General features: G+C 40.8%; 1 protein-coding gene across 2 annotated transcripts; it reads left to right on the top strand.

Annotated features, from left to right (window-relative positions):
• Positions 1 to 613: 613 nt before the first annotated feature.
• pigk (phosphatidylinositol glycan anchor biosynthesis, class K) lies at positions 614 to 27,298 on the top strand. Of its 2 annotated transcripts, XM_018678080.2 has the most exons (11): positions 614 to 733; positions 939 to 992; positions 1,121 to 1,212; positions 1,857 to 1,992; positions 2,953 to 3,064; positions 3,981 to 4,077; positions 6,159 to 6,276; positions 6,581 to 6,691; positions 8,562 to 8,734; positions 15,463 to 15,538; positions 25,813 to 27,298. In XM_018678080.2, exons 1-11 carry the CDS (start codon positions 668 to 670, stop codon positions 25,927 to 25,929), a joined length of 1,152 nt encoding a protein of 383 aa, XP_018533596.1. In that variant the 5' UTR covers positions 614 to 667; the 3' UTR covers positions 25,930 to 27,298. The 2 variants fall into 2 exon arrangements, with proteins under 2 accessions (XP_018533596.1, XP_050925830.1); XM_051069873.1 differs by lacking the exons at positions 8,562 to 8,734; positions 15,463 to 15,538; positions 25,813 to 27,298 and adding an exon at positions 7,648 to 8,544.
• The last annotated feature ends 326 nt before the right edge of the window (positions 27,299 to 27,624 follow it).

Genomic DNA, 27,624 nt, shown 5'->3' with positions numbered 1-27,624 from the left:
AAATTGATTAAAGATTAAAATATTTAATATTTTCCCCCACACTTGTATGTAAATGTATGTAAATTCAGAGTAGTGATGGTGACAAATTGTTTTTTAAAAAGGACTATTACAACTGTATATTAATAATGAGAAATGTATGTCCAGAAGCATGTGTACTTATAGGGGTTTAAAGGAGTAAATTATCTAATTTTCTTCACTTGCAACTAACTTTTATGTATGTATTCATGAGTTGAGCAAGATTTTATAATATACAGGCACTACGTGTACTACATGTATTTGTTATGCATGATTGTTATGACCATGTACCACAAAAGGCTAAACAGAAATATTTACTGACCCATATTCCATTTTATTATATGTTTTAAAACAATGAATAAATCATCACAAAAGGGACAAACAGGCTGTGATGATCTTCAGTACATGTCAGTGACATCTTTAAATAGTGATGTTTTCCTATAAAATGTCTTGGCTTATGACTCAGAGAAGGAGCAGCAAAGTGTGACCTTGACAAGCCTCTTTTTTTCTACCTGTTAAAAATTAATGATTTTTCCCACCCACACACTCTCCGCCGAAACTCTTATTTTGAAATATCCTCTACCGGAAGAACCTGCTGGGCGGAGCTACCGGTTTTCACTTCCTGGATGTGCACTGCTATCACTGCTGCACAATGAAAATACCTACTTTACTGAGCTTATTTTCAACCTACCTGTTGGTGGACAGCCTTAACATCGAGGTGAGTTTATATTGTTTGCATAATGCTCTGAATATCGCACCAATTTGTGTGTTTACGTTAAATTTAACCTAAAATGTCACACCCATGTTAGCCCTCTGTGCTAGCCAGTTAACTGCTATTTTGGACATGAACCTGCTGGCTTTTTCGAGTCGAAACTACATTAAACATGTTTATTTATTCATCTTCTTTCACTTATTTTTTTCAGGATAACGCGGGGCAGTTTTTCAGCAGTGGTCATACTAACAACTGGGCTGTTCTGGTGAGTGTAAAGTGATGCTACATCCTCACTAGAGGACATGCTAATTGATTTTTTTGCAGTAAAATGGGAGCAGCAGGAACGTGTTTGTGCCTGATTAGCTGTCTTTTATTTCCTCTTTTTTAACTCAGGTGTGTACATCCAGATTCTGGTTCAACTACCGTCATGTGGCCAATACACTGTCTGTGTACAGAAGTGTTAAGAGGCTGGGCATCCCTGACAGGTAAGACAAGCAGACAGGTACTGAATAGACTAGATTTATAAATAGATGTAGTATTTTCTCAAATATCAGATATTGACATGGTTGAGGTTGCTAAACATTAGTTTGAATACTCTCTCCAACTGTATATTTTATCTACCTGATTTTATTTAGTTATCTGACTGTAGTTTTGACAGCAGAGTAAAGCAGAAAGGATTATTCAATTAATTGACTATAACATTTAAAAATTCCAATTGTGAAATATTCTCTGAAATTAAAGGATTTTCTGTTTTTCTTTATAATAATAATATTTTTTGGTATTTGAACTTTTGGTGGAACAAAACAAGACTTTTGATTATGGCATTTTTTGATATTTCAAAGACTATATGAGTAATAATAATAAAAAGATTAACTGTTGAAAATAATTGTAAGCTGCATCCCTACAGCAAAGAGGAACATAGTTTACAGTTCTGTGAGCACACTCACACACATGTTGAGGTGCCTAAAAGTTAGAGCACAAGCAATACATGTCCATCAAAGTAAATAAAGAAACACTTCCTAGAATCTCTCCTTAAGGGCATTATGGTTTATTGCCCTGTTACTACAGTGCCAAAATTGTGATGAAGCAGTTGAAAGTAAATCTCCTTTGTCATTTTCTCTTTTTCCAGCCACATAGTTCTGATGCTGGCTGATGATATGGCCTGTAACCACAGAAACCCCAAACCTGCCACAGTGTTCAGCCACAAGAACATGGAGCTGAATGTGTACGGTGACGATGTGGAGGTGGACTACAGAGGATATGAGGTTGGTTCTCATTACACTCAGGCAATCAAACACACAACTGTATCCTGTAGAACTGTTCATAGCAAATCATTTTGTGTTGTTATAATCTTTTAGGTCAGTAAAAAAGCCTAGTCCAGTAAAAGAGCCTTTTCCTCTGGCTTGAGGAATTTTCCCTCTGATTTCTCTGCATCAGTAACTTGAAGGCTGAAAAAGGCAGCTTGCTTGATTAAAAATAATAAAATTATCAGACCTAGTTGACATAAATTGGAAACTAAATAAATTCTTACACCATTTTCAAGAGTTTGAATGACCACATCTCCTTTTTAAACTGGTACGGTTATGAAATGTGTAAAAGAGTGTGGACTAGAGTTGTAGTGTTCTTTATAAAAACCTAATAATCTATAACATACCTTACATAGATAGATATTATATAACAGGTGTAGTAGGGAATTGGATGGGGTGTGATCAACACTGTTCATCCAGTGTTTGCTCTGTCTGTTGACCAGGAAATGACTTGATATCATATGATTCTTTAAACAGAGGAGCACCCAAGTGTTTTGTTTGTTGCGAACGGAGGCAGAGCCATGCTGGCTTTTCCACTCTTTATCACAGTTTGTTTTTGATTATTTACTCTGCTTTGTGCTGGTTTTTTAAAAACGAATAAACACAGCACTTTCAATCTCTGTTTGCTGTCAAATGGTAATCATCTGCAAGAAAAGGAGTGAAAGAATAAAAATCACACAACAACTAATTGATTTTCAGAGTTTAATTAAAAGATAAGTAGAGCAGGTTGTTACCTCGTACTGACCCAGCTGAAGCAGATGAAAAGTTTAGTTTTGTGAAATATGTCTTTACCTGTGACATTATATTTGCAGCCTCTGTTTATGTGCACTGAGTTAAAAGATGCACAGTTCATAATTTATCCTTTCCCATCAGTGCTGAGTTCTGAAAATTACTGGAGCTCTGTATCCTGTGTTACAGGTAACAGTGGAGAACTTCCTGCGAGTTTTGACTGGACGCCTTCCACCCAGCACTCCACGCTCCAAACGCCTCCTCTCTGATGACCGAAGCAACATCCTCATATACCTGACAGGTAATAAAAAGGACAGATGCTCCTTTTTCACTCAGATATGTAATGAGTGTGTAACATACAGCTTTGGAGCTGTTTTATAACTGAAGGGTTGTAATTAATTTTCTGTGCTACACCTTAACTTAAGTTAAAGTTTCCTTACATCTGTGAAGATTCTCAGTCATCCAGGTCATGGTTATGCAAGACTTGAATCAAGGGCAGCTGGACATGGTTGTATATACTTGAAGATGTTTTACCTCCTCACCCAAGAGGCTTCTTCAGTTTGAGAGGTACAATGTCTCCACGTATATACAAAAAAGTCCAGTTACCCTCAGTTCAGCCCCTCTTGGAAAGATTCCTTACATTTCCCAGATTGACTTTCAACAACCCATAGAGAAGGGGAGCAAACATGCTCCTTATGGCTGACTGTTATAGGTGCAGGTGAAGAGCATAAGATCATAGCAAGATTTCCACCAGGAGAGTGTTTAGCCAAAGGCAGCAGATCACTCAGATCTCGAGGTCTTGTCATCACTGTAGTTTGTCAATACGGACCTCAACAATAGCCACACTCAATAATATATGGCAGTTTTTGAGTGAGACAGCCTTTCTGCTTTTTACCCAAAAGGTTACTGGCTTTTCTGAATTATAGTTAAGTACCTGTTATGATGGTAGCCAAACACAGTTATTTACCACATATTCATACAGAGTGGTTCACATCTTAGTTTCTTTTTCAGTAAGTCATGTGTCTCCACGCCCTTGCACCATTTCTTTATTGTATTCATCTCTGGGTGAATCTAACCACAGTCCTCTCAGTTGATTCAGTTGATTCTCCCACACAGTGGATCCGGCTGCCAGCTTGTTATTTCGCAGCCTATATCATATTTTTGCATTATGAATCAGGGATGAATTAATTATTAATAATAAGGTGTTTGTTTAACAGGCCATGGTGGAAATGGTTTTCTGAAGTTCCAGGACTCTGAGGAGATCAGTAATGTGGAACTGGCTGATGCTTTTGAGCAGATGTGGCAGAAAAGAAGGTAAATAAACCGGAAAGCAAAATAAATGATAAAAGTGCTTCACAGAGTAACATTAAATATTGTGTTTCTCCACTTCACTTGGTCTTTCTTTCCCCCTGAGGGCCAATTAGCTGTTAGCTGCTATTAGCTGCTCTTTGCTCATGCTTTGCTCAGTGTATAAGTGCATGGTGTTTATTGATTCTCTGAGTGACGACATTTGGCTGCAGCAGTGTTTAGGCGGTAAAATGTGGATCTTTTTCAAGGAGAAGCTCTAAACAAGCTCAGAATATTATTTTTGATTACATCCATTGATTGAAATTCTCTTCCTGCTGTAGTGGTGTAGACGTGTACTCAGGGCGTGGTCAATACACGGTGACATCTCTCTCAGACATGCCCACAAGCATAACACAGATATTAAACTTTCAACCAGAAGAGTCATAAATACTGAAGAATTTATTTATGTATTGGCAGTATTGCAAACTGGGTTCCTGTGGCAACAGTCCTGGGGAAAAAAACAACAACAGATAATTAAGTTACTGCCAATGCAAACCGAACATTTCCTGATTTATTATGAAGTAGTCACAGGAAATCTAATGCGTTTGTCAGTGAGCTTAGCATTTACTGCTACCGTTCATCAAAAATGCACCGTTATTTTCGGCATCTTTGGACAGTGGATTAGCTTGAAATATTGCAGGGATTAATGGAACAAGAAGGAGCAGCCACACTGAGCTGTTGGATGGAGAGCTGCAGGTGACAGGCTGTACACCTCCAACTTCTCAGTGAGGTAACAACCTCCCCTCACTGTGCCCTGCAGACTCAGACTCAGACGCAGCATAAAACCAGATTACTGTTGCTCACAAAATGATGGAAAAAGGCCAACTATTACCTGATTTGTTTTGCTGCCTCTTGCATTTGCTTTTATCACCACTAACTACAGGTGTCACGAAATCAATCAGGACTGAAATCCTCGAGATTGCCACTTGTGTCTTTTAGTGTAGTAGGTGTCCTGTATGGAGGGCTGTTAAAGAACAACTTAACACCAGATTGAAAAGCAGTGTTTTGCCATCGTCTCTGGTGGAAAGTGTGTTGCCTTTCTAAACAGCTGGATGTGATTTGCACATGTAACCACACCCAACAGAGATGCCTCAGGGAGAACTGACTCTCTTGTATGACCCTGTATCACCTGGACAGTGCATTTTTGTTGTAAACAGCAAAAACAAAAAAAGGGTTACACATGAACAACAAGGCTGGAAACAAAGCTGGTGAGAAGGTGTGAGTGAACCAAAACAGTTAAGCTGCAGGCTGCAAAACATAAACAGCGATCTGAGAGTAAATGAAATGCTCCACAGAGCTGAGGGGAGCTACAGAGTGTGGTGATAGTACTCTGTGGGAGCGCATTCAGATTACATTTATCATTATCATTTCACATCATTTGATGCTTTTTTAACTGAATATTGTCAGTGTTAGTTCTGTTGAAATGTAGGAGAAACTCTCTCTTTCTGTTAAGGTGCTGCAATATTTAAGTTGTGAATTGCAAGACACCAAATGAGCCAAAGCAGCTCTCTGCTACCAGCTCGTCCATTGTCCTCCAAACCTATCAATAGAGAGTGTCTGGGTTACAGTCAGGCCCCAGGCTGCGAGATAAAAGCTTAGTGACGCCAGCTTTGATGCTGATGCGATAATTGCAGGCTTGAACTGGCAAATTAGAGCCACAGTAGAGACTTTTGCTGCCTCCCTTCATCTTCCCCAAACCACCTTGATTCGGTCAACTGGATATAAAAGTCTCATCGTGTTTGTCTAAGCAGGGGAAACAAGCTGTAGTGAAATTTCTCTTTTAATAGAGGAAGAAAGGGAGAGAGAAACTGTGAGTGTGTGTGTGTGTGTGTGTGGGTGTGGGTGTGTTGGAGGGACTGAATGGAGCTGTTGGTTTTTCTTGGTCACCATGGCAACTGCAGTATGAAAGATGGTGAGAAGGTGTGTGTGATACCAGAGTTTATTGGAACAAATGGGCGAATGCTATGCCAGCTGCGTGTTCCCTCATCAGTGTTGTTTGAGAATGTACATGATCCTGTCTGTGTGTGTGTGTGTGTGTGTGTCTGCAGGTACAATGAGCTGCTCTTCATCATTGACACCTGTCAGGGTGCCTCCATGTACGAGAGGTTCTACTCTCCGAACCTCATGGCTCTGGCCAGCAGTCAGGTTGGAGAAGACTCCCTGTCGGTGAGTTACTCTCAGATGGAAGAGAGAAGAATGAAAAATCATCAATCAGTTTGTCAGCTTTTCTAATAAGCAGCTTGGTTTCATAGCACACTGCAGATGAAGACAAAACCTTCTCCAAACATGAAATGTCAAATTTCTGCAAACAGGACTGTAATCTTCAGCAACTTCAGCAGCCCCAGTCAACATAACCCAAGATTACTTAATGTTTTTGTAATTACATCAGTTATACCTAAGTACACCATCTCTGAGTGAATACCAAAGAATTCTTCTTCTGACACTTTTGTTGAACCCTGTCTCTTTCCAGCACCAACCGGATTTGGCCATAGGAGTCCACCTGATGGACCGTTACACCTTCTACCTGCTGGAGTTCCTGGAAGACATCCATCCTGCCAGCAAAACCAACATGAATGACCTGGTGAGTATGTGTGTGCTTATTTGTATGTGCTAATGTCAGAGTGTACATCTTTTCATTGTGAGTTAATCAGTCAGTATTATTAATCAAATAACTGTTCAGTCTTTAAAGGATCAGTGTGTAGGATTTGGTGGAATCTATCAGCAGAAATGTGATATAATATTCATATTTATGTCTTCATTAGTGTATAATCACCTGTAACTATGAATCACTGTTTTGTTAGCTTAGAATGAGCCCTTCATATGCACATAGGGTACACTGGTCCTTTAAAATGTCAGAAATTATTTAAAAAAAAAAAAAAAAAAAAACCTCAAAGTGGCATCTTTAATTTTTGTTAACCAATAGTCCAAAACCAGAAGTAAACTATTCTCAATGGACAGAAAATTATTTAACTACAGTTTTGATTTGTTGTTGCTTTTCTGCTTTGTATCACTTTGTATCACTCCACCACCTCTGACAAGGCCAAACAGTCCTACACATGCCTGAAGAAACTGATAAAAGCTGGATGTGCCATTTAACTGTATTTCCTCCCTGGCCCATACTCCATCCCTCCACCAAGTTTGGTTTAAATCGGGTCAATGCTTTGTGTATTAATATTAATTAATATTTGTGTATAATTATCTGATGAATCAAAAGTAATCATGCAGGTAAGTATAAGTATTCGTGCAGGATAACTCTTGTGGCCTCTGAACTGTGGCAGTGAGACGTTTTTTTTTTTTGTTTGTTTTTCTTGTGACGTTTGTGGTTTTGGAGAGACAATATCTGTCCTGTCAGGTCTGTCCTGGTCCTAAAGGAGCCAGATGAAAGTCAGGACTCTGCACTTAAAACAGAATGACTGATACTGTGTTAAGGTTGTTGGCCTTTTAACATGTGATTGTGGAGACGGTGAGTGCATGCTGCCTCTGGGCCACAGCTCAATCTCAGCAGCATCTCCCTTTTCATCTTTTACACTCCTGCAGAGATCCACTGGCCCCAGGGACCACTCGTCATCCCCACCACCCACCCTGCCTCACCTCACCAGGAGTTACAATCAAAACACCTCAAATCCTCACTCAGAGACTCAGTCCAACCTCAATCACTGCGCTCTGACTAAAGCCTATTATTCTCGATAATTTCCCTGTTTTTGAAGAGGCACTCTTTGTTCTTGTGCTATTTTGTAGCATTACGGATCAATGCTATGGATTTCTTTGACAAGCCCACCAAGTTTTCTTTTTATAAATCCAGACTGCAAAGGTTTGTCCTTTTGTTGAAACAGAAACTGCCTCCACCTTCCCTACAAAATCCTTTCAGCAGTCGTGCGTTTGGCTGATAGAGATAACGTCCACCTCGGTTTAATGATTTCATTTCTCTTTTCAAATGAAGAACCCACTCGGACGACACACTGATGAAGCGCACACACTTAAGAGGATTAACCCCACAATTGTTAACACACAGGGTCGCCAAAAGATTTGTAATTGATGATGACATGCACAAATGTCAGGCTCCATGCCTCTAATCTTCTCCTCACGCTGTCACATATTTTAACACTTCCCACTGCAGCTCCAGCTACAGGTTACAGCTCACTGTCAGTGCAATGAAAAGAAGATGACGCAAACTGTTTACTGTCTGAGTATTAGCATCCTCCACAAGTGACCTACACTGTGTAATTAATGCTTTTAGCTATCACAGCACCATGAGTAGATACCTGCAGTATTAACATTTGTGTATTTAATTACATCTAATTACCAAGATAATACAAATATATAATTACTTTTTTTGTTTTGTTTGCATGGATGGCTTTAATAAGAACCTTTGCTGTGTTTGCATCTATTTCAAGGAGCTGTATATTATATTCCTAAAACAACAGATGTTGTGGTTTTCTCTGCTCCTCCAGTTCAAAGTGTGTCCCAAGAGTCAGTGTGTGTCCACTCCGGGCCACCGTACCGACCTGTTCCTTAGGGACCCGGGCAGTGTCCTCATCACAGATTTCTTTGGCAGCGTACGCAAAGTGGAGATCACCATGGAAACCATCAACTTGACTGATCCCATCAAGCAACTGGAGGAGAAGTAAGCTGAAAATTTATACTTGTCACCCAACTTCAACTTTCTTTTATGACAGTGATTATAACATGAAACGCTAGATCTGGACATGGCAGGCTCATATAGCAGGCAGAACATTCAAAGCTCATATATTTTACTGCATGAAATTTTCATATGAAAATACTCCAATAAGTGTCTCCACAAACTTCCTAAAACTTGACTTGAAATTAAAGCTGGACTGACACTCTCAACAAGTTTTAACAAAAAAAAAGAACCCTTAAATCTCCTTAAATCTACTCTTAAAACACCTTGCAATTAAAAATATGCAGTTTCACATCATTTTGGACCATATCTGTGCACAAGTCATTTACTTTTTACATGAATTCGCCTTAGGTGGTGCTTTGGTGCTGCACCTAAACCTTATAACAGTAGAGAAAACCCTGGTATTTTCTAAATCTTAGAAAAAAAACTCTTATAAAGATATTATAATGCAAACAGTAACAGTAAGCTTTGGGCAGACCTGTGGTGCATTCAGCTCTAAAGGGAAGTGTTTTTTATGTGGATCAGGGACAGTCTGGATGTAAAAGCCTTAATTGAGGTCATCCTCCTTTTGTTTTAAGAGAAGTGCTGCGGGCTACATTCATTTTCTGTTTGGTTCCCAACTAACTCGGCTTTCGATTTCTGCTTACAACATCTCTCATTAGTGATATTGATTTCTCCGCTAATGATGTGTTGAGTGGCCTCTTAACTGGGAGAGTAAACCACATTGCATGTCGCTATGACTACCCTGTAGGAGACATTATTGTTTGACGTAATAATACAGCTCATTCAGATAGTATTTACTGATATTTATAATCTGTAAAACTTAATTTCACAGCACTGTGAGGATGATATTTGTCCTCAGGCTACAAATCAGTCACTCTTCATAAATGGCAGCAATGTTTTCTGATTGATAATCTCTGGCGCTACCTTGTGATGAAAAAGACTACATGCTTCCAAATCCAATTTATTGTTTTCTCTTTGCATCTTTGCTGTGATAAATGCTTTCCACCACTAGATGGCTGTAGTGTCAAACTCTTTAACATCATCTGCTCCACATCCCCTTGTGTACCTGGTGATTTATTGTTTGCTTTCTCAGGCAGACGTACTAATCCCATAATAAGGACAATCACCAGGAGTTTTAGGAAACACACAGCTAACGCACCAAAATGCAAACAGTCCTCTCTATACACTGACTCATTAAGCTGTGGGAAAGGAATAGATTGCAGTGCTCTACAAACAGATGTGGTAGAAATTAAAACTTTATTCACGATTACTCTCCCTCCACTTCTATTAATTTCATTAAGCTGGGCTTTAATTGAACCACTGGGAGGTATTATAGTCAAAGAATCTAATGCAGCTTGCTGCTAATTAGTAATTAGAGGCAATTGCCGTACTGATTTTAGTCATCGGCTGTTTTGGCCTCGGGCTGGTTAGTCATTGCACACAACTTCCCCTATTACTTTATTATTGATTAGGGCCAACACATTAGGCTTGCTGATCCCCCATGCAACGCAGAAACACAGCCCCAGTGTTATCAAGCTGACTGTTGCCCCAATTCAGTCCTAGAGAGAGGCGTTTTATCTCCAATTCTGATGTAAGAAACCAGCAATCCCCTGATTCATTTGATGTTTAATGGAGCTAAGTTTAGCGATTCACCAAAGCGCTGGTAGCATCTCTCTACTTTTAAGTGTTTGCTGTGTTTCTTGTAGGTCTGGAGGGTATTTTAAACATGGGTGAATTGCAGGACGTGGTCCACAAGAATATTCTGTGTGAAAGCCATGACCTTCATCACCACTGGGCTTATCAAATAATGTAATTCAGTGTTCTCATTATTAAATCATTTACTGGTGATTTGATTATTTGCACAGGCAGTTACAAATGATTAAAATGGCTCTTTCTGAAAAATAAGAACTGGTGATTGCAAGGTAATAATGTTGCCTGTGTACAATAAAACACACATCATTGAGTTGGGTTGTACAGTGACAGATTATCCATGTCAGAATCTGAAGAAAGTAAAATAGACTGAATGTTGAGCTGATGAAAATCAGTGACACCGTGGCTTTAAGTACAAACACGCCACGGTGCATTGTTAAAATGCTTGACTAGTAGATTTACAAAGAATGAACTAGAAACTATTATGTTGAGTAATAAATCCCTTGAGGTCTTTTTTCTTTTTAAGGAAATTGTCAAACATTTTCTAACTCCAGCTTCTTGAATGTGAGGATTTGCTGTTTTTTAAAAATGTTTTTATAATAAACTAATGCGTTTGGTTTTTAGACTATTGGCTGGAAATAAGAAAATAACCAGCATATTATTTTGAAATGAAAATTGTTTCAGCCTTTTTCTAGCATGTAATCTTGAAATCACCCTACTTTCCCTTGAGATATAAATTCTGTCTGAGTTTTGTCTTCAAAATTAGAACTGAGCTTGGCTGCACCCTGTGGCAACACAGCTGGATCGTCTCAAAAAACAATCATTAAGAGACGACAGAGACGGGATCTTTATGAGACCTCTGTCCGGACGCCACTCAAAGTCAAACAATAGCATTTCATAAGACCTGAAAATGGGTTGTAGTGAGCTCCATTTGTTCCCACAGAGAAAAGATCACAGATGTCCTCTGTAACAAGCTGTTATTAAATATAGTGTTGGTTTAATCCACTTTTGTCAGCTCATTCAGCCACTCAGACAAGTGGTGGAGGATATTTAGAGAAGATTGGTACATGTGTGTGTCTGTCTCGTACTAATTCTCTGGCCCACTCTTCTCCTCTCGCTCTCTCGCCCATTTCTAAACGGCTGTTTTTCCTCAGAACAGGCTCTTCCATTAAATGGATTGCACTTGATGGAGAGGACATTTTAATGGACCCCCTCAATCCTCTTCATTATACATAGGCTTAGCAGCATAATGACACTGTGCAGTTACGTACTTCCAGCAATAGGTGGTTGTTGACCAAAACACGTCCTCCTGCGGGTCGCACGACTCCCAGGATAATTACGAGTATCAAATTAAAGCAGAGCTCATATCCCATTGAGTTATAAAGTAAACGTAATCTAATTTGTGACCTGCAGCGCCGGATAGAGTCTACAAAAACTACTTTGGCCGTTAGTAGAGCAGATGTTAAAAGGAAATTTGTTTGACCTAAAGATGGCAGCTGGAGACAGCAGTGATACAGAGCTCGAGGTGGGGAGGGGTGGTGGTCACATCCATTAGAATCAGCTAAGTGGATTGAAAAATCCTCTCCAAAAATCTCTTTATGGAATATAAAGTGGGAAGTGGTTTGAATTGAATTATGGCTCATCTCTTGTGCTAAGTAAAAGGGCGGGGAGGGAGGCAGTGGTGAGACGTCGGTGCCCTCAGTGACTTGTTTCCAGTGGCAGAAAGAGCTCGGAGCACATAGAGGGCTCAGCAGGAGATCATCTCCCGGACTGTCTGTTTTTCTTCAGTCTGCGTTCTTGTCTGTCAGAGCAACTTCTGCCCTACCGCACCGTCATGTTGAGAAGAGAGAGGGAAGGGGGCAAAGATAGGTGAATAGCAAGGGATAAAGACAGGAAAATTAAGAAGGAAGAGAGCAAGAGAGCAAAAGCCAGACAGGAAGAAAAATGTCGTGTAAAAGTAACTTGGAAAGAAGAGAGAGACAAAAAGAAATCGGGAGAGCAGGTTGCTTCACTCAGCAAGTGGTTGGAGGAGAGCCACGGAGGCTCACTGGGGGATATGGCCCACTTTGTCAGCAGCTGTCTGACCTGAACTTTCTTTGATTATCCAAAGACAGCCTCCACTTGACTGTGACCTTTAGCTGAGACACTTCTTCCTGACTCTGTACCAGACTGTGATGCCGGAGACAAACAGTCTTTCATAAAAAAAGAAAAAAAAAAAGGGATACATAAAGGCATACACGCATTTCAAAAACTGCCCATGGCAGCTGTGGTGGATCCAAACGTGTGTTGAAAACAGGCCTCAGAAGTGTCTGAACTGTTAGGTGTTATGTCATTTTGACAGTTTTTTTATTCCTTGCTTTTATTTTTTTTGTCACATGTATTTTTGTTGAAGTTCACATAGCTGGTTCAGTTGTAAGCTTCAGTTTCCCATGAAATAAAGTCAGTACAGAACCCACAACACTTAAAAGAACACATAGTTCACATAGGTATGAGTGTTCAAGCTGACAAATAAAAAATCGAAAGATATAAAAGCACTAAGAGCAGTTTGTTAAGGAGTTATCACACAACTGGAACAGAACAAATTTTGTCCTTTGTCCTTTTGTAAATGCTGTACTGAAGGTAATTCTGGTATTTTCCAGTGTTGCAGTTCAGATTTAGTGTAAACACCATGAGCTGATACCAGAAAGTAATGCTGTGGTCATGTAGAGTAAATTAGCCAGTAGTACTCATTTTTCTGTCTTTTCATGTTTGAACTTCTTTCAGATGAGAAAAGCCTCGCCAGTATAGCTTGAAGGGATGAGACTGTCAATATTAGATTTGTTTACTGCTGCCAAAAAAATAACTAAAAATGGCCCAGACAGTTATTCTAAGACATAACATTTCATTTACTCATGTGGCAGATGACTTAAAGCTTCAGTACATAAGGAGACCTTGAAGTAAGTGCAAGTGCTAAATCTGTTCAATAAGACAAAAGTGTAAAGAGATCAGGTACTTTCCAACCTCCAAGACTGTCCTTTTAGCAAATGTTACCAAAGCAGTAAGTAACAGTAATGTTAGTAAATACTACAGCGGCAGGAAACTGTATGAGGGATTGACTCCACATAAACTACAAGGCCTTTGTTCACTGTAATGAAGGATAATGTCGTCCAGCAACTGGAACAGTGTGGCTCGTTGGTGTGCTTCATAATAGGGTTTTTTGAGGCCCTTAAACAGCAGCTCTCTATCTGAAAGGTCAAAGTTTTAATACGTCTTGTCTCACATTAACTAATGTCTATCCATCACTTGCCACGTGCTGACCTTTTTCAGTGTCCTTGAGCAAAATATTGAACCTCAATTTACTTCATTAATGCGAGTCAGTGTAGCTGTGAGCATCAGCTGAGTGTTTCAAATGTAAATGGTTTATTCAAAACCAACAATTCTCATATGGTTTAGGGACAGTTTCCTGAGGGAATGATAGAGTTTTGTCCTCACTTTATGTTATTCATCTTTGCATATTGGTTAGAGAGATACACAGAACACAGAAGTGGAGTGTTTTTGTAGCCTGAAGTATGTTTTCGAAGTGTATAAATGGAGTTTTGTCCTTACTTCAGGTTGTGCATCTTTGAATACAGGCCTTGGTTACAGGGATACACATAACAAAATTGTCCAATGGAGGGTTTGTGTAGCTTTATTGAAAATTATGGCTGAACATTGTAAAATCTTTTTATCTCATCGAGGGCTACGTTTTGGTGGCAGATTTTTTGACTGGTCCTCTTCTGTGGTGTCTGCCATGTTGTAGCCCAAGAGGAAGACGAAGAGGAAGAAAGAAAGAACATGTCAGCTGTTACCTATAGTTTTATAGACTAACAACTAAATACAGTGTCTAAATACAGCAACATAAACAAACCTCCTCACTTAGCAGACTAGTCGATGCAGTAGTTGACACCATTTTGTCACCTGATGGCCACTGTAGTGCAGCTGCATATCATGACCATATTTTGTGTATCTGCCCAGTGTTGCTTATACAGACTGACTCAGGTAATTTAGTCTGCCTTGAGTAAGTTTGAAATATGTTGCAACCCAGATGTAGCTGTTAGTCAAAGTCTTTTTGGGATCTTCTTTCCTTTAAGTGCTTGGTATCTGTGCATATATTGAGCATATTAAATTCTCCCACTGTCCTACATTAAATTGCTCTCCTATTTTCCTTGTGCTATTACCCACCGCTCGGGCAGAGTTTCCCAGGTTTTATGGATTCAGGAGATTTAGTGCCACGCAGTAAAAGCCAAAGTTAGCAAGCTTCACATTCAAAGTTTCATTTGTATTTTCTTTTTGTGCATAAACTTACAAAAAGCAACCAAAAGAAGAGGCACTGTGAGAGCAGTGGTGGGTGTGAATGAGACGCCGTGGAGAGCTGATGTTTGCCGTGTAGCATCAACAACAAACATTTGCCGTATCAGAGGTTGTTTACCCGTACAGCAAATTTACCGCCAACCCCGTATGAGTATTGAAGTTGACTCTAAAGCTCCTTCTAACTTTCAGTGATTGCTGCATTGATGTTCACTTTTTTTAAAAGAAAAACATACTCAAAGTGCTGAGTGTACTGTGGGTAGTGCAGGGGAGCCTGGGAGTAGAAGGTCTCCTAACATCTCTCAAATTGTTGAAATAAAAAGGTGGTGAGTGGGTTGCTTGACAGATTTTAGGTTGTGTTTTGTATGTTTTCTTTTTCATTAGTCTTGTCAGAGTTATGTGGTGATATACACTGGGACTATTCATTATCAGGGTTCCTTGGGATGATTTTTTTTTCTTCAGTCATTAGGAGGAAAAAAAATGGGTTCATTGGCATCAATTTGCACTGTATGTCATTGACTTGGCCCTGAAATGATCTGTCAATCACACACACCTCTGCTACACACTCACTGCCAACAGAGACACTGGGGCCTGTTCTTCTTCCTGACAGCTTTTCTCCACCACTGAATAATGATGTTCCACACAACAAAAGCTTAATGTTTCCAAAGTGCAATTTACTCACTTCAGATAAATGCTAAAAAGAACTGCCGTTTTGTGTGTGTTTTGTCTTTCAGTGCTGTAAATGGAGAGCTGCAAAAAGAGACATACTCGTACGTGGACCAACTGCCGGTGTCTGAGATCATCCATCAGGTAAGAGACTCAAACAAAAACACCAGGGTCAGCTGAGGACACTCCAAACCACACGAACAGGCCTGTGTTGATATAATCCAGACAGCTCTGACTCCCCTTTTCGCTCTCGATAGAACGTCGAGCTTTTCATGTTTGTCGTGTTTTTATGTCGCGTTTATTTGGCCTCCAGTGTTTTTATTATTTTGAAGTGTGTCCAAGCCTGCCCCTTAATTTGGACACAGAACAGAAAGTTATGTTCAACATCCACCAACAGATGTCTTTGTGCCGTTTCCATGGCGACGGCTCCAAGTGTGAAATGCGAGTGCCTCCTGGTCTCGGTGTGGAGGGGCCACCGTGAAATCCAGCAGAATGGATAGGCAGGATTGTGGCGAGGAATTGTGCATTCACCTCATTCTCAAATGGATTGTGGCTTTCAGTGGGCCGACCTTCACAAATGAACACCTATTCCTCCTCAATCCACCTTTACAGCGAGTGCTCTGCATTCAAAATAGCCAGTCTCTGGTCCTGTATCACTCTTGTAAGATTTTCCATTATGAGCCTATTAAAAACACTATTTCTATACTTCCACTTCAACTTGTGCTTCAGAAAAGTAACAAAGTCACATTAATCTTTGCCACGGGCAAGAGCAGACATTATTGCTACTTACAGAGTGAACACGTTAATACAAGCATCTGCTCAGTATTCTCCAATACCCCTGCAATAACTACTAAGTTTGTGAAGCTTAAGGTAATCGGCTTTTGCTGCTGCAGTGTTTAGAAGTATTGATTAAACCTTGCAGTAATTTTATACACTGTAGTTTATGGTGTTTCTGTTCTGGACTACACTCTAAGTCTCAACATAAAATTCACTTTTATTAGCAACATGTAGGTAGTATTTGGTGTCTGTGGCTCAGGTGCCGGAGTGGGTTGTTCACTGATGGTGAGCTCCTCTTGTCTGTGTGCTGAAGTGTCCTTAAGCAAGACACTGAACCCCAAGTTGTGCCTCACTTGTGAGTTGCTTTTGGCTAAAAGAGCTTTTATGATGGATTGTATGATGTTGTACAGGTGTTTGTTATTCTGTGCATCCCTTGCCTTTGAGTATTTATCATGTTTTTTGCATCTATCAAACCAAAATGTGGTGTGATATAAAGCAAAATAGTTCATATAAACTCACTGCGTTCTACCTGATAAGTGCCTAATGGCAGACAGATAAAGTTACTAACTAGCCGGTGACCACAGCAGGAAAAAAGAGAGATTTTTTTCTCAGGAGTAAAACTGAGGTTGTCAGCTATAACTACAGATGAATAATAAAGTTACTCTGTATCAGCTAGACTTTTAGATGAGCAACTGTTAGCTAAGGATGTTAACATGCCAATAGTCGTTAATATTATGCACAGATTATTTTGTTTTACTGTTTAGAGTTGATGCCACCCCAGCGCAAAGTTGCTGTGTACTACCTTTTTTTTTTTTGGTCCATATTCAAAGCTAAATGAGTATGACCTTGTCATTTTCTTAACAGTTGTTGTTAACATTCAAGCAACACATCCTCCATACAGAGTAAATAGGATGTGCTGTCTAAACCTCATGGGATGTCATCTCGCTGTGCCTCCAAGGGATTATGATTTCAAATTAAAACAAAGTCAGGCTGTTCAACATGATATCTTTGCTGAGGAAAATGTGACAGTTGGGCAGTTGTTTGTCTCACTTTGTATGCTTACAGAGATGCCAAGTAATTTCAGTATCTGAGCTAATGCCGAGTGTCAAATCTAGCTTTGTGATTTTAAAGCCAAAGCAGAGGATCAAAGCAGCTGCTTTGTAGGATTTCCAGAACAATAGACAACACTTTCCCATAAAAAGAGGTAAAGTGATTTCTTGGCTGAGTCTGATTAGTGAGCAGAGACACAGACATCGGATGAAACAGCAAAAAAACTGAGTCAGTTTGTTGAGGTCAGTTTTGTTTGAAATGCTCCTGGTTCACATTTCAGGCTGATGTTTGATTCTAAAATGATGTTTGCCTCCTCTGTGTAGTTGGATACTAAACTATTAATGTTGATAGCAAAAGGTCAGATCCAGCTGAACTGAGTACAGTGTTTCTCACAGTTTGAGACTTTACTGGTGAGTGAGTGAGTGAGCGCAGCGTGTGACTGATGTGCATGCAGGAACTCATGCAGTTTAGAGGGGGAGAGTGTAACTCAAGGTGTTCTCTGTGGCAAACTACAGATGTCCCCGTAATGCTTAACATGCAGTCTATCAGTAGATGCTAGCTGGGCAGCTACGCACAGAAAAGCCTCTAGTTCCCATTCAGTTACAGCAGCTAATACAACTCTAAACAGGAGTGTGAGGAGTGATGCAAGTGTTGTAATGTAAGATTTGCCTAAGGTGAAACCAAGTGATTCGATCTACTTGGGTGAGTCATGATCTACAGAGGAGGCTGGCGGCCCAGGCAGAGGCTATGTATGGAAGACTTTGGAATAAGTGGCAAAAAATAAAATACAATAAAAAACCAAACAGAAAATGCTCAGCCCTCGCTGCTGGAAACATCGCTGGCTGACATCGACTGTAGTTTGAACAAAGGAGTCACAGTCATTTGGCTTGGAGAAATGAATCTGACCACAGGCCTGAGCCCTGTCAGACGCTTATTGAGTATCGTGATGGGAAACAGGAGGGGTCTCCACACCCAGCGGCACTCTGGGAAATTAGCTGAGGACTGCTTCAAAAGCCTGGCAAAACACTGGCCAGTTTCAGATCTGCCGCCCTTCGCTCACAGAAGCAAGCGCCCCCGTAAACTGAGTCCGTAATTTTCAATATGTAGAAGCAATCGCACTAGTGGAAGCTCGAACGCTCGCTCACACAAACAACACCCCATTAAGCTTCTGCCGTCTGCTACTTGGCTTCATATCTTGGCTCAATCTTTTGTCTGTTTTTTTTCTTCCTCTCTCTGTCTGTTCATCTTTCTTGTATTTCTCTCTCTCTCTCTTTTTAAATGCGAGCACACGTACAACACACCAACACACTCGTCAACCTGACGACCCCTGCCAGAGATTTCGATTATCGGCTAGCACTCCTGCTGGGTTGAAGATGGGAGTCCTGACAGACTGAGTCATCTCACCCCCCCTCACCGTAGTCCATCTGCACTGCAGCAGAATGACCAATGTCCATCAAGTCTATTGACAGCTCTCCTGATTTTGATTAGCTGTCATGGTGGACGCAGCGCTCCCTGAGATATCTTTGTTTTTGTGCTGCTGTGTGGTTGTCTCTGATCAGATGCACTCGTCTGAAGAACTAGATGTGATTGTATCTCATCAGATTTGATGTCTAAAATATTCCCGAGGGGCCTGAAACTGATTTCAGTTGTGCCACCAACAAAGGTGAATTTTCTCACTGTGTTTATCTCCTTAAAAAAACAGTTTTTCCATTTGCTAGTACACCAGGCGACAGCTTGTAAATAGAAAAGTCATCAGAGTGGCTGACAGTGGATATATAAGGCTGTGGTGTATGGTGTCTGTGTACAAACTTCCCTTCATTGTGTATGAGGATGTGTGTATGTGAAGAGTTGATTAATGCCCTGTCACCATTGGCAGTTGTCTCACTGGTGATGACAGGGTGAGTCCCCTCTCCCTGCCACCTTCTCCCCCCACCTCGCAGTGCCTAATCACAATATGTTCAGTTCTGGAAATAACTAGAGGGAGCTCTTAATTTTTATTTTTTGTACACTCTCTCTCTCGTGTATTCGTTTTTTTCCCCTCCCTCGCTGCTGTGAGTCCTGGTCTCTGGCGTCAAATTGTTATTTGTTCTTTTGCCAGCTTGACGCCACACCATATGGCTCCAGAGAATCGAAAAATGGAAACAGTGAAAATTAATGCCTCCCTCACGTCCCTTGCCAACCCCCCCCCCCACAGCCCTCACTCAGGCTTCAACAATAACTCTTATCAAGAGTAGATGTTTGGATCATGTGGATCACAGGCCAAAACCCACTCTGACAAGCTCCATCCGTTTAATCAAATATCAATTAGAATTGGCTTTGCTGCTCAGTAATTACAAATAAAATCCACCAGAAAAGCAAAACACGCCTTATGAGAGAATAATTCACCCACTGCTTTGACTGTCCCAGCACTTGCTGAGGGCTTGAACGTCAAGGCAATACAGTGGAGTGTCCTGGCAGCGCACAACGGCTGCTGTTCTGTCACTCGGCTCTGCACAACATAAATTTGCTGCAGTTTTGACCTTGGAGTACCAGTGTTTGGCAGGGTGTCTCAGACCTCCCTCAGCGACCATTAGCATCCTGCAGGGCCATGTTAATTAGCTTCAATCAATCAGGTGGGTAGCTGTTAATTGATTTTACCGGGTGAATTGAATACGCGACGCAAAGCGCTGTGTGTAACGGAGGCAGACTGCTTGAGCGTAGGTCCCTGTCCTTGGCAGCGGGGATGTGAATGGTTTCGTCAGTGAAGGTCAGCTGACGCTCGCTTCTTTTCTGCTCCTCTCTCTTTCAACTGTTTCTCCCCTCCCTCTCTCATTTCTGTGCCTAATATTTTTCCTCTGCTTCTTTCATGTGTTTTTTTTGTCTTGAGAAACTGAATTCCTTATTGTGTTTTTTTTTTCTTTTCTTATTTTTTGTGGGAAATCAAAAACTCTCACACATGTTTGACAGCAGATAAGAGCAGGCCTTGATTTCTACCCAATCCCGTCCAAACTTTATATGTGAAGTAGTAATTAAAGTGCTTATTAAATTGTGGGCTTTATTAATTTGTCGTTTAATCAATTAGTTGATGGCAGAATTAATGTTCAGCCATTATGAGAACAAATTAATCTCCGAAGTCATTTATCAAGTAAACATTTCAAACATTTCCCTGCTCCAGCTTCCTAGATGTGAGTATCTGTTTTTCTCTAGTATATATATGATTGACCATTTAATACTTTTTGGGCTGTGGTTCAGACAAAAAAAAGCTATTTGAATGTCGCCTTGGACTGTAGTAATTTTCAACTGGCATATTTCTGTTTTACAGTGTAGTCGGCCTGTCTAAAATAAAAATAAATAAGAAGAAATCAGCTGATAATAACTTATTGGAGAGACTAGCCTTGAGCTGAAGAGATTCAAATGAATAAAATCTGTATTTTTGTATATGTTGGCTGATAATTAACAAAACAGTGAAAGATTACATCATGTTTTGATTTTTGTAGAAACAGCATGATCATGACATAGTTTGTCCACTAGAAAGCAGTGACTTATGTACACATACTGGTCACTGTCACTAACAATCACATTTCTCAAAAGTGCTTGTTACATCCAAAAAAAAATCAAATAAATAAATTAATAAATTTGGTTGATACAATATCATTGGATTTTAAAACTTTCAAATTAGGCCTCAGAACTCCAGCATCAGTCCAACGACATTTTCTATACTAAACAAACATTCAAATAATCAATAAAAAAATACATCTTTATTTTGGAGAAAAAAAAAAAAAATTACACTTGTATGCAAAATTTTGACTCGGTGCAGAAGCACATGCCACAATTGCAGTTTCATTTTTTTTAAGTTCATAAAATCAAAGTAATAGTGTATTAGCATTTGAAGAAACACTTGCTGCAGTGGTTGTGTTTACTACTTTTCACTTGAAAAATCTTCAAAATATGGAATTTACCCTGCAAACAAGTGTATCCCCCTCTTTTCTCTGACTCTATCTCCGACTTGTCCCCTAATGTTTCTCTCCCCCACTTCCCTCCTGACATATGCTCCCCTCTCTGCCAGCTGCGCTGACGTGGCTTCCTGTCACAGTCGATCCGTCTCCCTCTGCTCTTCCGTACCCAAGGGGCTTACATTTACACACACACACACACACACACATAGATGCACGCAAACACACACAGAATCCCACTCACGCACACACACCTCTGCCTACCATCATCACAGAGGTCAACTGCCCCCGGTGGCCACACACTCCCAGTTGCCTCTTATGAACGTCCCCGCCTCCAGGTGTTTCACCCTCAGCTCCTCTCCTCATCCTCCTGCTGGCCACTTCGTCACCGTGGCTGCAGATGAACGTGTCCCAACTTAGATTTTGTTATGTAACACAGATCTGACGGTTGTAGTGTAGTAGTAACAGAAAAAAACAAACACACTGAATGTATGATTTGAAATCAGTGGCCATGTGACGGCTGAATTGTCAGATCGGTATTCATGTGATTATATCAGCGTCTCCGTGGGACCGATCACTGTTGTCACAGCTCTGTGTCCGTTTGACTGGAAAACATGGATGAGGACAATTCAGGCATGCTGGCAGATTTAATTGGGATTCATGGTGATGCCTTTGTTCCAACAAAACAACAACAGACTGGTTAAAATTTGCTTTGCAGTGTCAGCAAAATAATCAACCACAGCTGCAGAACGTGCTCTTTCTGAACTTGACAGTGTTTTGGGTCATAAATAATTTTGCCAGTCAGGTCAGGATGGAGGTCTGTTCATACTGATCAAGGCTTGTTATAGATACAGTATTAGACTGGTCTGTTGAGTTAGCTCTCTACTCTCATACTAACCTGACTGAAATTACATTTGCAGGAAACTGAAGACTAATCTAAAGCCAAAGCAGTACGCTGGATGAGAGCGATTGAACCAAATTGCAATAGATTTTTTCCCTCTCAGATTATGATTTTAATGATTTTTGGGACTTGAAACAGTAAAATAATATACAAGAAAACACAAAAAATAAATGGTAAGAGGATATTTTCTTTGTAACAGAAGCTTATTCCCCTTCTTTTTCATCTTTGACCCCTCTGATTTATCTCGAGACACAACGCGTCACCCAACCCAAAGGCTGGGAACCACTGAGCTCCCCTAATCCCAGGCTGTCTCAGAACTCGGATCCATGGTTAATATCACCTGCTCATGATATAAAAAGTGAATGGGACTGGTGTGTTGAAAAGTGCCATAGTTTACTCAGAAGACACAACTTCAGGAAATGGCACAACTAAATTCATCCTCACAAATTTGGTTCTACTGTAGAGTTTTGGACTCCTTGTTCGGTCCCCCAGCGATCAGCGCTGTAAAGATAGTTTGAAATTTGTCAGTAATAAGAAGAATTTGTGTGTCAAAGTAAGACAAAGCTCAGTGCTGATTTACTTCACCTCCACAAGCCAATGCACTGATCATGGCAATTGAAATCTGTCCAAAGGGAGGGAGGGGCATCAGATGTAATAGCAGAGAAATAAAAATGTGTCCTAACATGTAACAGCTTTTTGGAGTCCTTAATATAGTCAAAAATGAGATGGCTTTGTGCAACTGATGGACAAAAATGAAGCCCCCTCATTCAATTCAGTGACACCACTGTTTGAACCTGGCTTCACTGTTGTAAAATCCTGTGCTCTTGTAATTCATGGTGCAGTCAGACTAATGGATCTGTTACTCAAAATGGCCTCCACACTCAAAAAAACCCAGATATAAAAAGTTTTCAGGGCCTTTAACAAACTGCTATTTTGGACTAAACGCCCACTTTGATGTCTGCAATTCTGTTGCAAGACAAACAAGACCAAAATATTTTGTCTGGGATGTTTCCTGTAGTTTCTGTCACTCTCATAAAAGTGCCATTGAATCAGATATATAGATTTATAGTTTGAGCTTCATTGTCATTTCAGTTGTTCAGTGAAGTCACTGCCTGTCGAAGCTCTGAACTCTGTCCATCATATAACCTGAGTTTTGGTCTCTGTCCGACACTGACTTGAAGGAGCGACTGATTCCTGTAAGCGTTAATATTACTTCAGCGTCTTGGTATTCTAAAAAATGAATCCAAGCAGAAATAATAACTGATATCTGCAGCGTGAATGCAGCTTTAAATCACAGGCTCTGCCTTGGACCTACAGCCTTGACTGTGTCCAACACGGTGCCAAGCGTGGAGCTCTGGGCTGATGTCGGCTCCAAAGGCCCTCGCCGTCTTTCTGCTTTAGCATTCAGGATGGCAGCGGAGCTTCTATTGATTTGACTTGATTGAGCTGTTAAATAAATTTGGAGTCAGACGTAATCCAATTTTACTTGCTGTCCTCAGTCTTTCTGCATTAGAAATTGGCAGCTTCGTCACGTAACCTGGAGTTTGGATTGAAAAGACAGCCTTGAGAAGATGGTACGCTGCACACAGAGGTTGCACAGAGGCACGAGTACACAACCAAACGCAGTTCTTGAAATTAGCTTTTTGCCTCAGTTACAAGAGCTGTTTAAACCAATAAGAAATTGCAATGATTTTCACTGGCTAAAGCAATTAATATTCATTATTCTAAGAGACATGTAATCATGCTTGTTCTAAATCCTGTGTCATGGACAGAATCAGGTGCAGTGTGTTATTTTAAGTCCATCATCACCCCCCCTACACACACACCTCTCCACAAGAGGGGATAATGCTGCTTTGTGTAGCAGGAGCATTACAGTCAGCCTTTGAAATCCCTGTTTGAGACCGAGCTATTGTTGTTGCTTTGGTTTGATGGATAGAGCATAGAGTGGTCAGCAGGGAGAAAAAACTGAATTTAACTGAGGTGTTAAGGTGCTACGGTCTCAGCCAGTGGAGATTTTAGCTGCAAAAGACGCATTCTACCGGAACCTGGTGCTTAGTGGGTGGTAATTTAAGACACTGCACATATTAACACACTGTACAGTATGTGCCAGTCTCTTATTTGTATATGCACAAATGCAGCAAATGAGTGCTGATGCCATTTCAGCAGTAATCACCCTCTAAAAATGGAAATGCAGCAAAATATTAAATGTCAGCTTGAATTGCACAGATCAATTTATGTATAAATTGTGAGGCAGTTAGACAGTTCCAACACTGAAATCCCACAAGTCATCAGAACTAGATGAAGTATTACTCTATCTGCACTGCATTTAACTCACTAAAAAGTATATACCCTGGTTATTTTGCGGTGAGATAAAAGTTTTCTTCCAGCTTTCTGTTGATGTTGATGAGGGTTGAAAAACAGATCTAGGTGGGAATTTGGGGACGCTGCTGGACCCTAAAACTAACTGAGGGATACTTGGGTATCAGATTGTAAGCAGCATTAATTACTTTTTGGCCGCTGTAGGGCAGTAAAACTCTCAAACTGGCGCACAGATGAATGTGACCTGCAGTGGTCGATATGACCTAAAAAGTCTGATATAAATCCACTTACTGTCAAACTCTGGTCTGCCTTTTGTTTGGTAGTGTACAGTTGGACTGTCAGAGCTTTTTGTGCTGGAAGTGGTTCTCTACAGAGGAGCTGAAGAGAGTGACTAATAAATCATCCACATAGAAAACATGTAAAACTGAAACAATGAGCTAAAAGTGGCTAAAAAAAAAGCTCCATGGAGCCAAAAGGTTTGGTGATAATTCTCTGTAATTTCAGTATCACAGCTACTGATTAATTCAGGTTGGAGATAATGCAGATAGATAATTTGTGTCTTGTCTTTTGGCTGCAGTCCGACTGTGAGACTCTGGATTGGGGCTTTCACACCAGCGTCTAATCCTCCAGGGCCTGTCAGTCTGCTGTCAGTCTGGCTCCAGCTCCTACTGCAGTGTGTACGAATGGGTCAGGCTGATATGGACGTACTTGAGAGCGAGTAAATGTACACTGTCGTAGCGTTGAGGCAAGCTGGAGAGAGACAGAATATCTCAAACACTTGTGTAGCAGCTTTACTGTACTGGATGTCGTCCTGGCATTGTGTACAGTATGACTCAGGCGGACTTGGGGAGCGCGTGCTGCGTGTTCATCCTCTTTGCCAAGTCTTGGGGTTTTGGCTTTAGGGGATGCCTTTTCTGACTGGTGATTTCCCGACTGGATAATGACAGCTTGTATTGCGAGGGATAACAGAAATCTCTTAAGTGTGTCCTCACAGCCTATCTATAGCTTTGTCGCCAGCGGAGGAGTTAGGAAGATTTTTTAGAGGTTAAATCTCATCTCTCCGCAGAATATTGCAGCTGCATTAGCATATAAATGTGCTCCTTGTGAGATGCATGTTTAATACGAGGGAGATTTAAAAGTATAATCATACACAAAGTGATGATGTGGCAGTGAATGGGACAAACACAAGACAGGGGAGGTGTACTGATGAGCTTTACCACCCGCTTTTTGTGTGAACCTTTGTGTTTGGATGTGTGAGACAACAGATAGTGTACATAAGGTGTGTGTAGAGATAGTGTGAGTGTGTGTGTGTGATTCTGTGCCCGCCTGCCTGCATGAATGACAGAACAATCAGCGGTGGCCTCAACAGGAGAAATATACACACAATTACTAACCTGCAATCCTCTCCCCTTTCCTCCCCTCCTCACCCCTCCTCGCAGAAACCAAAGCAGAAAGACTGGCATCCTCCTGATGGCTTCATCCTGGGCCTGTGGACTCTAATCCTGCTGGTGTTTTTCAAGACATATGGCATCAAGCACCTCAAACACATCTTCTGAGGCCTCGGCTTTTTACGCAGCTGGATATCTGAAGACAGGAAGCTGCGGACCAGGAGCTTTTTACCGAGGGGATCTTAGAGGGAAGGTGCAGTTTGTGACAGGCTTATTTTCCTGAAAATGGAAGGAAGATGTGCAGCACAACTGCTCGTCCAGATACTGTTTGATGCTACTGGTGCCTTTTTCTTTAACTTTAGGATGATTTTTTTCTACTGATGACATGTAAACATTTGTGTATTATTTCAGATGTGACAAGGAAGAAGGGGCAAATGCTTTAAAGTGGTGCAACAGATAGGAAGCTCCTACTCTGCTTGGGTATACCACTAGCGGTACTGCCATTTTAAACAGTTTTCTTAACTGTGTCTGCTTGAGAAGGACTTCAGTTTATTTATTTTTCTTGAGCAAAAAGTTCTGTTTTGTTGAGCTGCTCCATAATTGCGTTTATTTGGTTATAAATGCACTGACTTGAGTCTGCAGATAAGAATTTAATTTATTTTCAAGAGTGTGCTGCTCTGCATATTTCAGCAGCAGCCTTTTTGTTTAAGTACTACTCAGAACGTCTGCTGGGTCAGAGAAGGAAAATGTGGGACGAGGGCACGCTGATTAGATGTGAGTGGGCTGTGGAGAGATTACTATTTAATGTCTCCCCTGTCCATATACATTACACCCCTTGACCGTCATATCACACTCGTGAAGGATAACAATCGCACATAATCCCATCTCGCACGATGGACCCCATCCACTTTCCCATTCACCAAATTGCCCTCGCTGTGGAAACATCCATTAGCTCCCCAGCCTTGTACTCTGCTGATTGTATTCTGGGTGATGGACAGCTATTTCCCCGGCCATTCTGCGTCTCGCACTACAGCAGCGATAAGTGAGTGATAACCTAGTAAGCCGCCGGCCGTCCCAAATGAATCTCCTCTATGCTGAGACGTGTTTTCCTCCTTTTTTCTCAGCCTTTCTCCCCACGTGTATCCACTCTGCATTAGGCTTATTGCTGGGAGGGGTGGGGTGGTGACTGATGCTCGAAGCATATGGATTGAACCGGTGGTAGTTTATCTTTGCTACTTGGTGCGAGGGCCCGCCCACCGAGTGCCCGCTGCCACTCTCCCTCGCGGCTGAAGTGGGGAAAATAGATGGAGCTGGAAATGAAACCATATGTATCGGAAGGCAGCTGCTGCGTCAGCCACCATGTACCTTTTCTTATACATTATTTATGCAACGCTTATTTCTTCTTCCCTTTTCCTCCCTGTTTCTTATTTCCTGTAATCTCATCCTTCCTGCTCTCCTTTCAAGTATGTTTTATTACCTCAGTTGGCAGGATTTTGATGCTCTCATTAAAGACGAAACACTGAATCAAAGGAATACATTCATGTCTTTAACTGCTTTTTTCTTTCTTTTTTGAAAGATATTGAGCCTCCTTAATTACTCTGTAATGCTGTTTAAATTTGAGATCTGCTTTTACTGTTACATCCTCGTAGGTATGCCTGGCAGAGCTGATAGTCTAATCTTATTTTATGTCACAAAGACATCCTTGAAACTGGTGCCGCCTCGGTTGACTTACACACCTGCTCTGTTGTTTTCTCACTGGAAACATTTCAAACAATCCGTGGAGGTTTTTAAATGCAGCTTTCCTTTCTCTTCCAGGCTTGTATTTCAAAAAAAGAGAGAAGCCAATTGATCCGAGCTTCCATA

This window comes from Lates calcarifer, linkage group LG4 (assembly GCF_001640805.2).
Source record: "Lates calcarifer isolate ASB-BC8 linkage group LG4, TLL_Latcal_v3, whole genome shotgun sequence".
Lineage (NCBI taxonomy): Eukaryota > Metazoa > Chordata > Actinopteri > Centropomidae > Lates > Lates calcarifer.
This window is presented reverse-complemented; position numbering and strand designations above follow the sequence as displayed.

What these genes read in the sequence shown, in the direction of transcription:
- pigk (XM_018678080.2), top strand. Translation starts at nt 668, where the DNA reads ATGAAAATACCTACTTTACTGAGCTTATTTTCAACCTACCTGTTGGTG. An exon ending in TGGACAGCCTTAACATCGAG is followed by an intron (nt 734 to 938) that starts GTGAGTTTATAT and finishes TATTTTTTTCAG; the next exon opens with GATAACGCGGGGCAGTTTTT. An exon ending in TGGACTACAGAGGATATGAG is followed by an intron (nt 1,993 to 2,952) that starts GTTGGTTCTCAT and finishes CCTGTGTTACAG; the next exon opens with GTAACAGTGGAGAACTTCCT.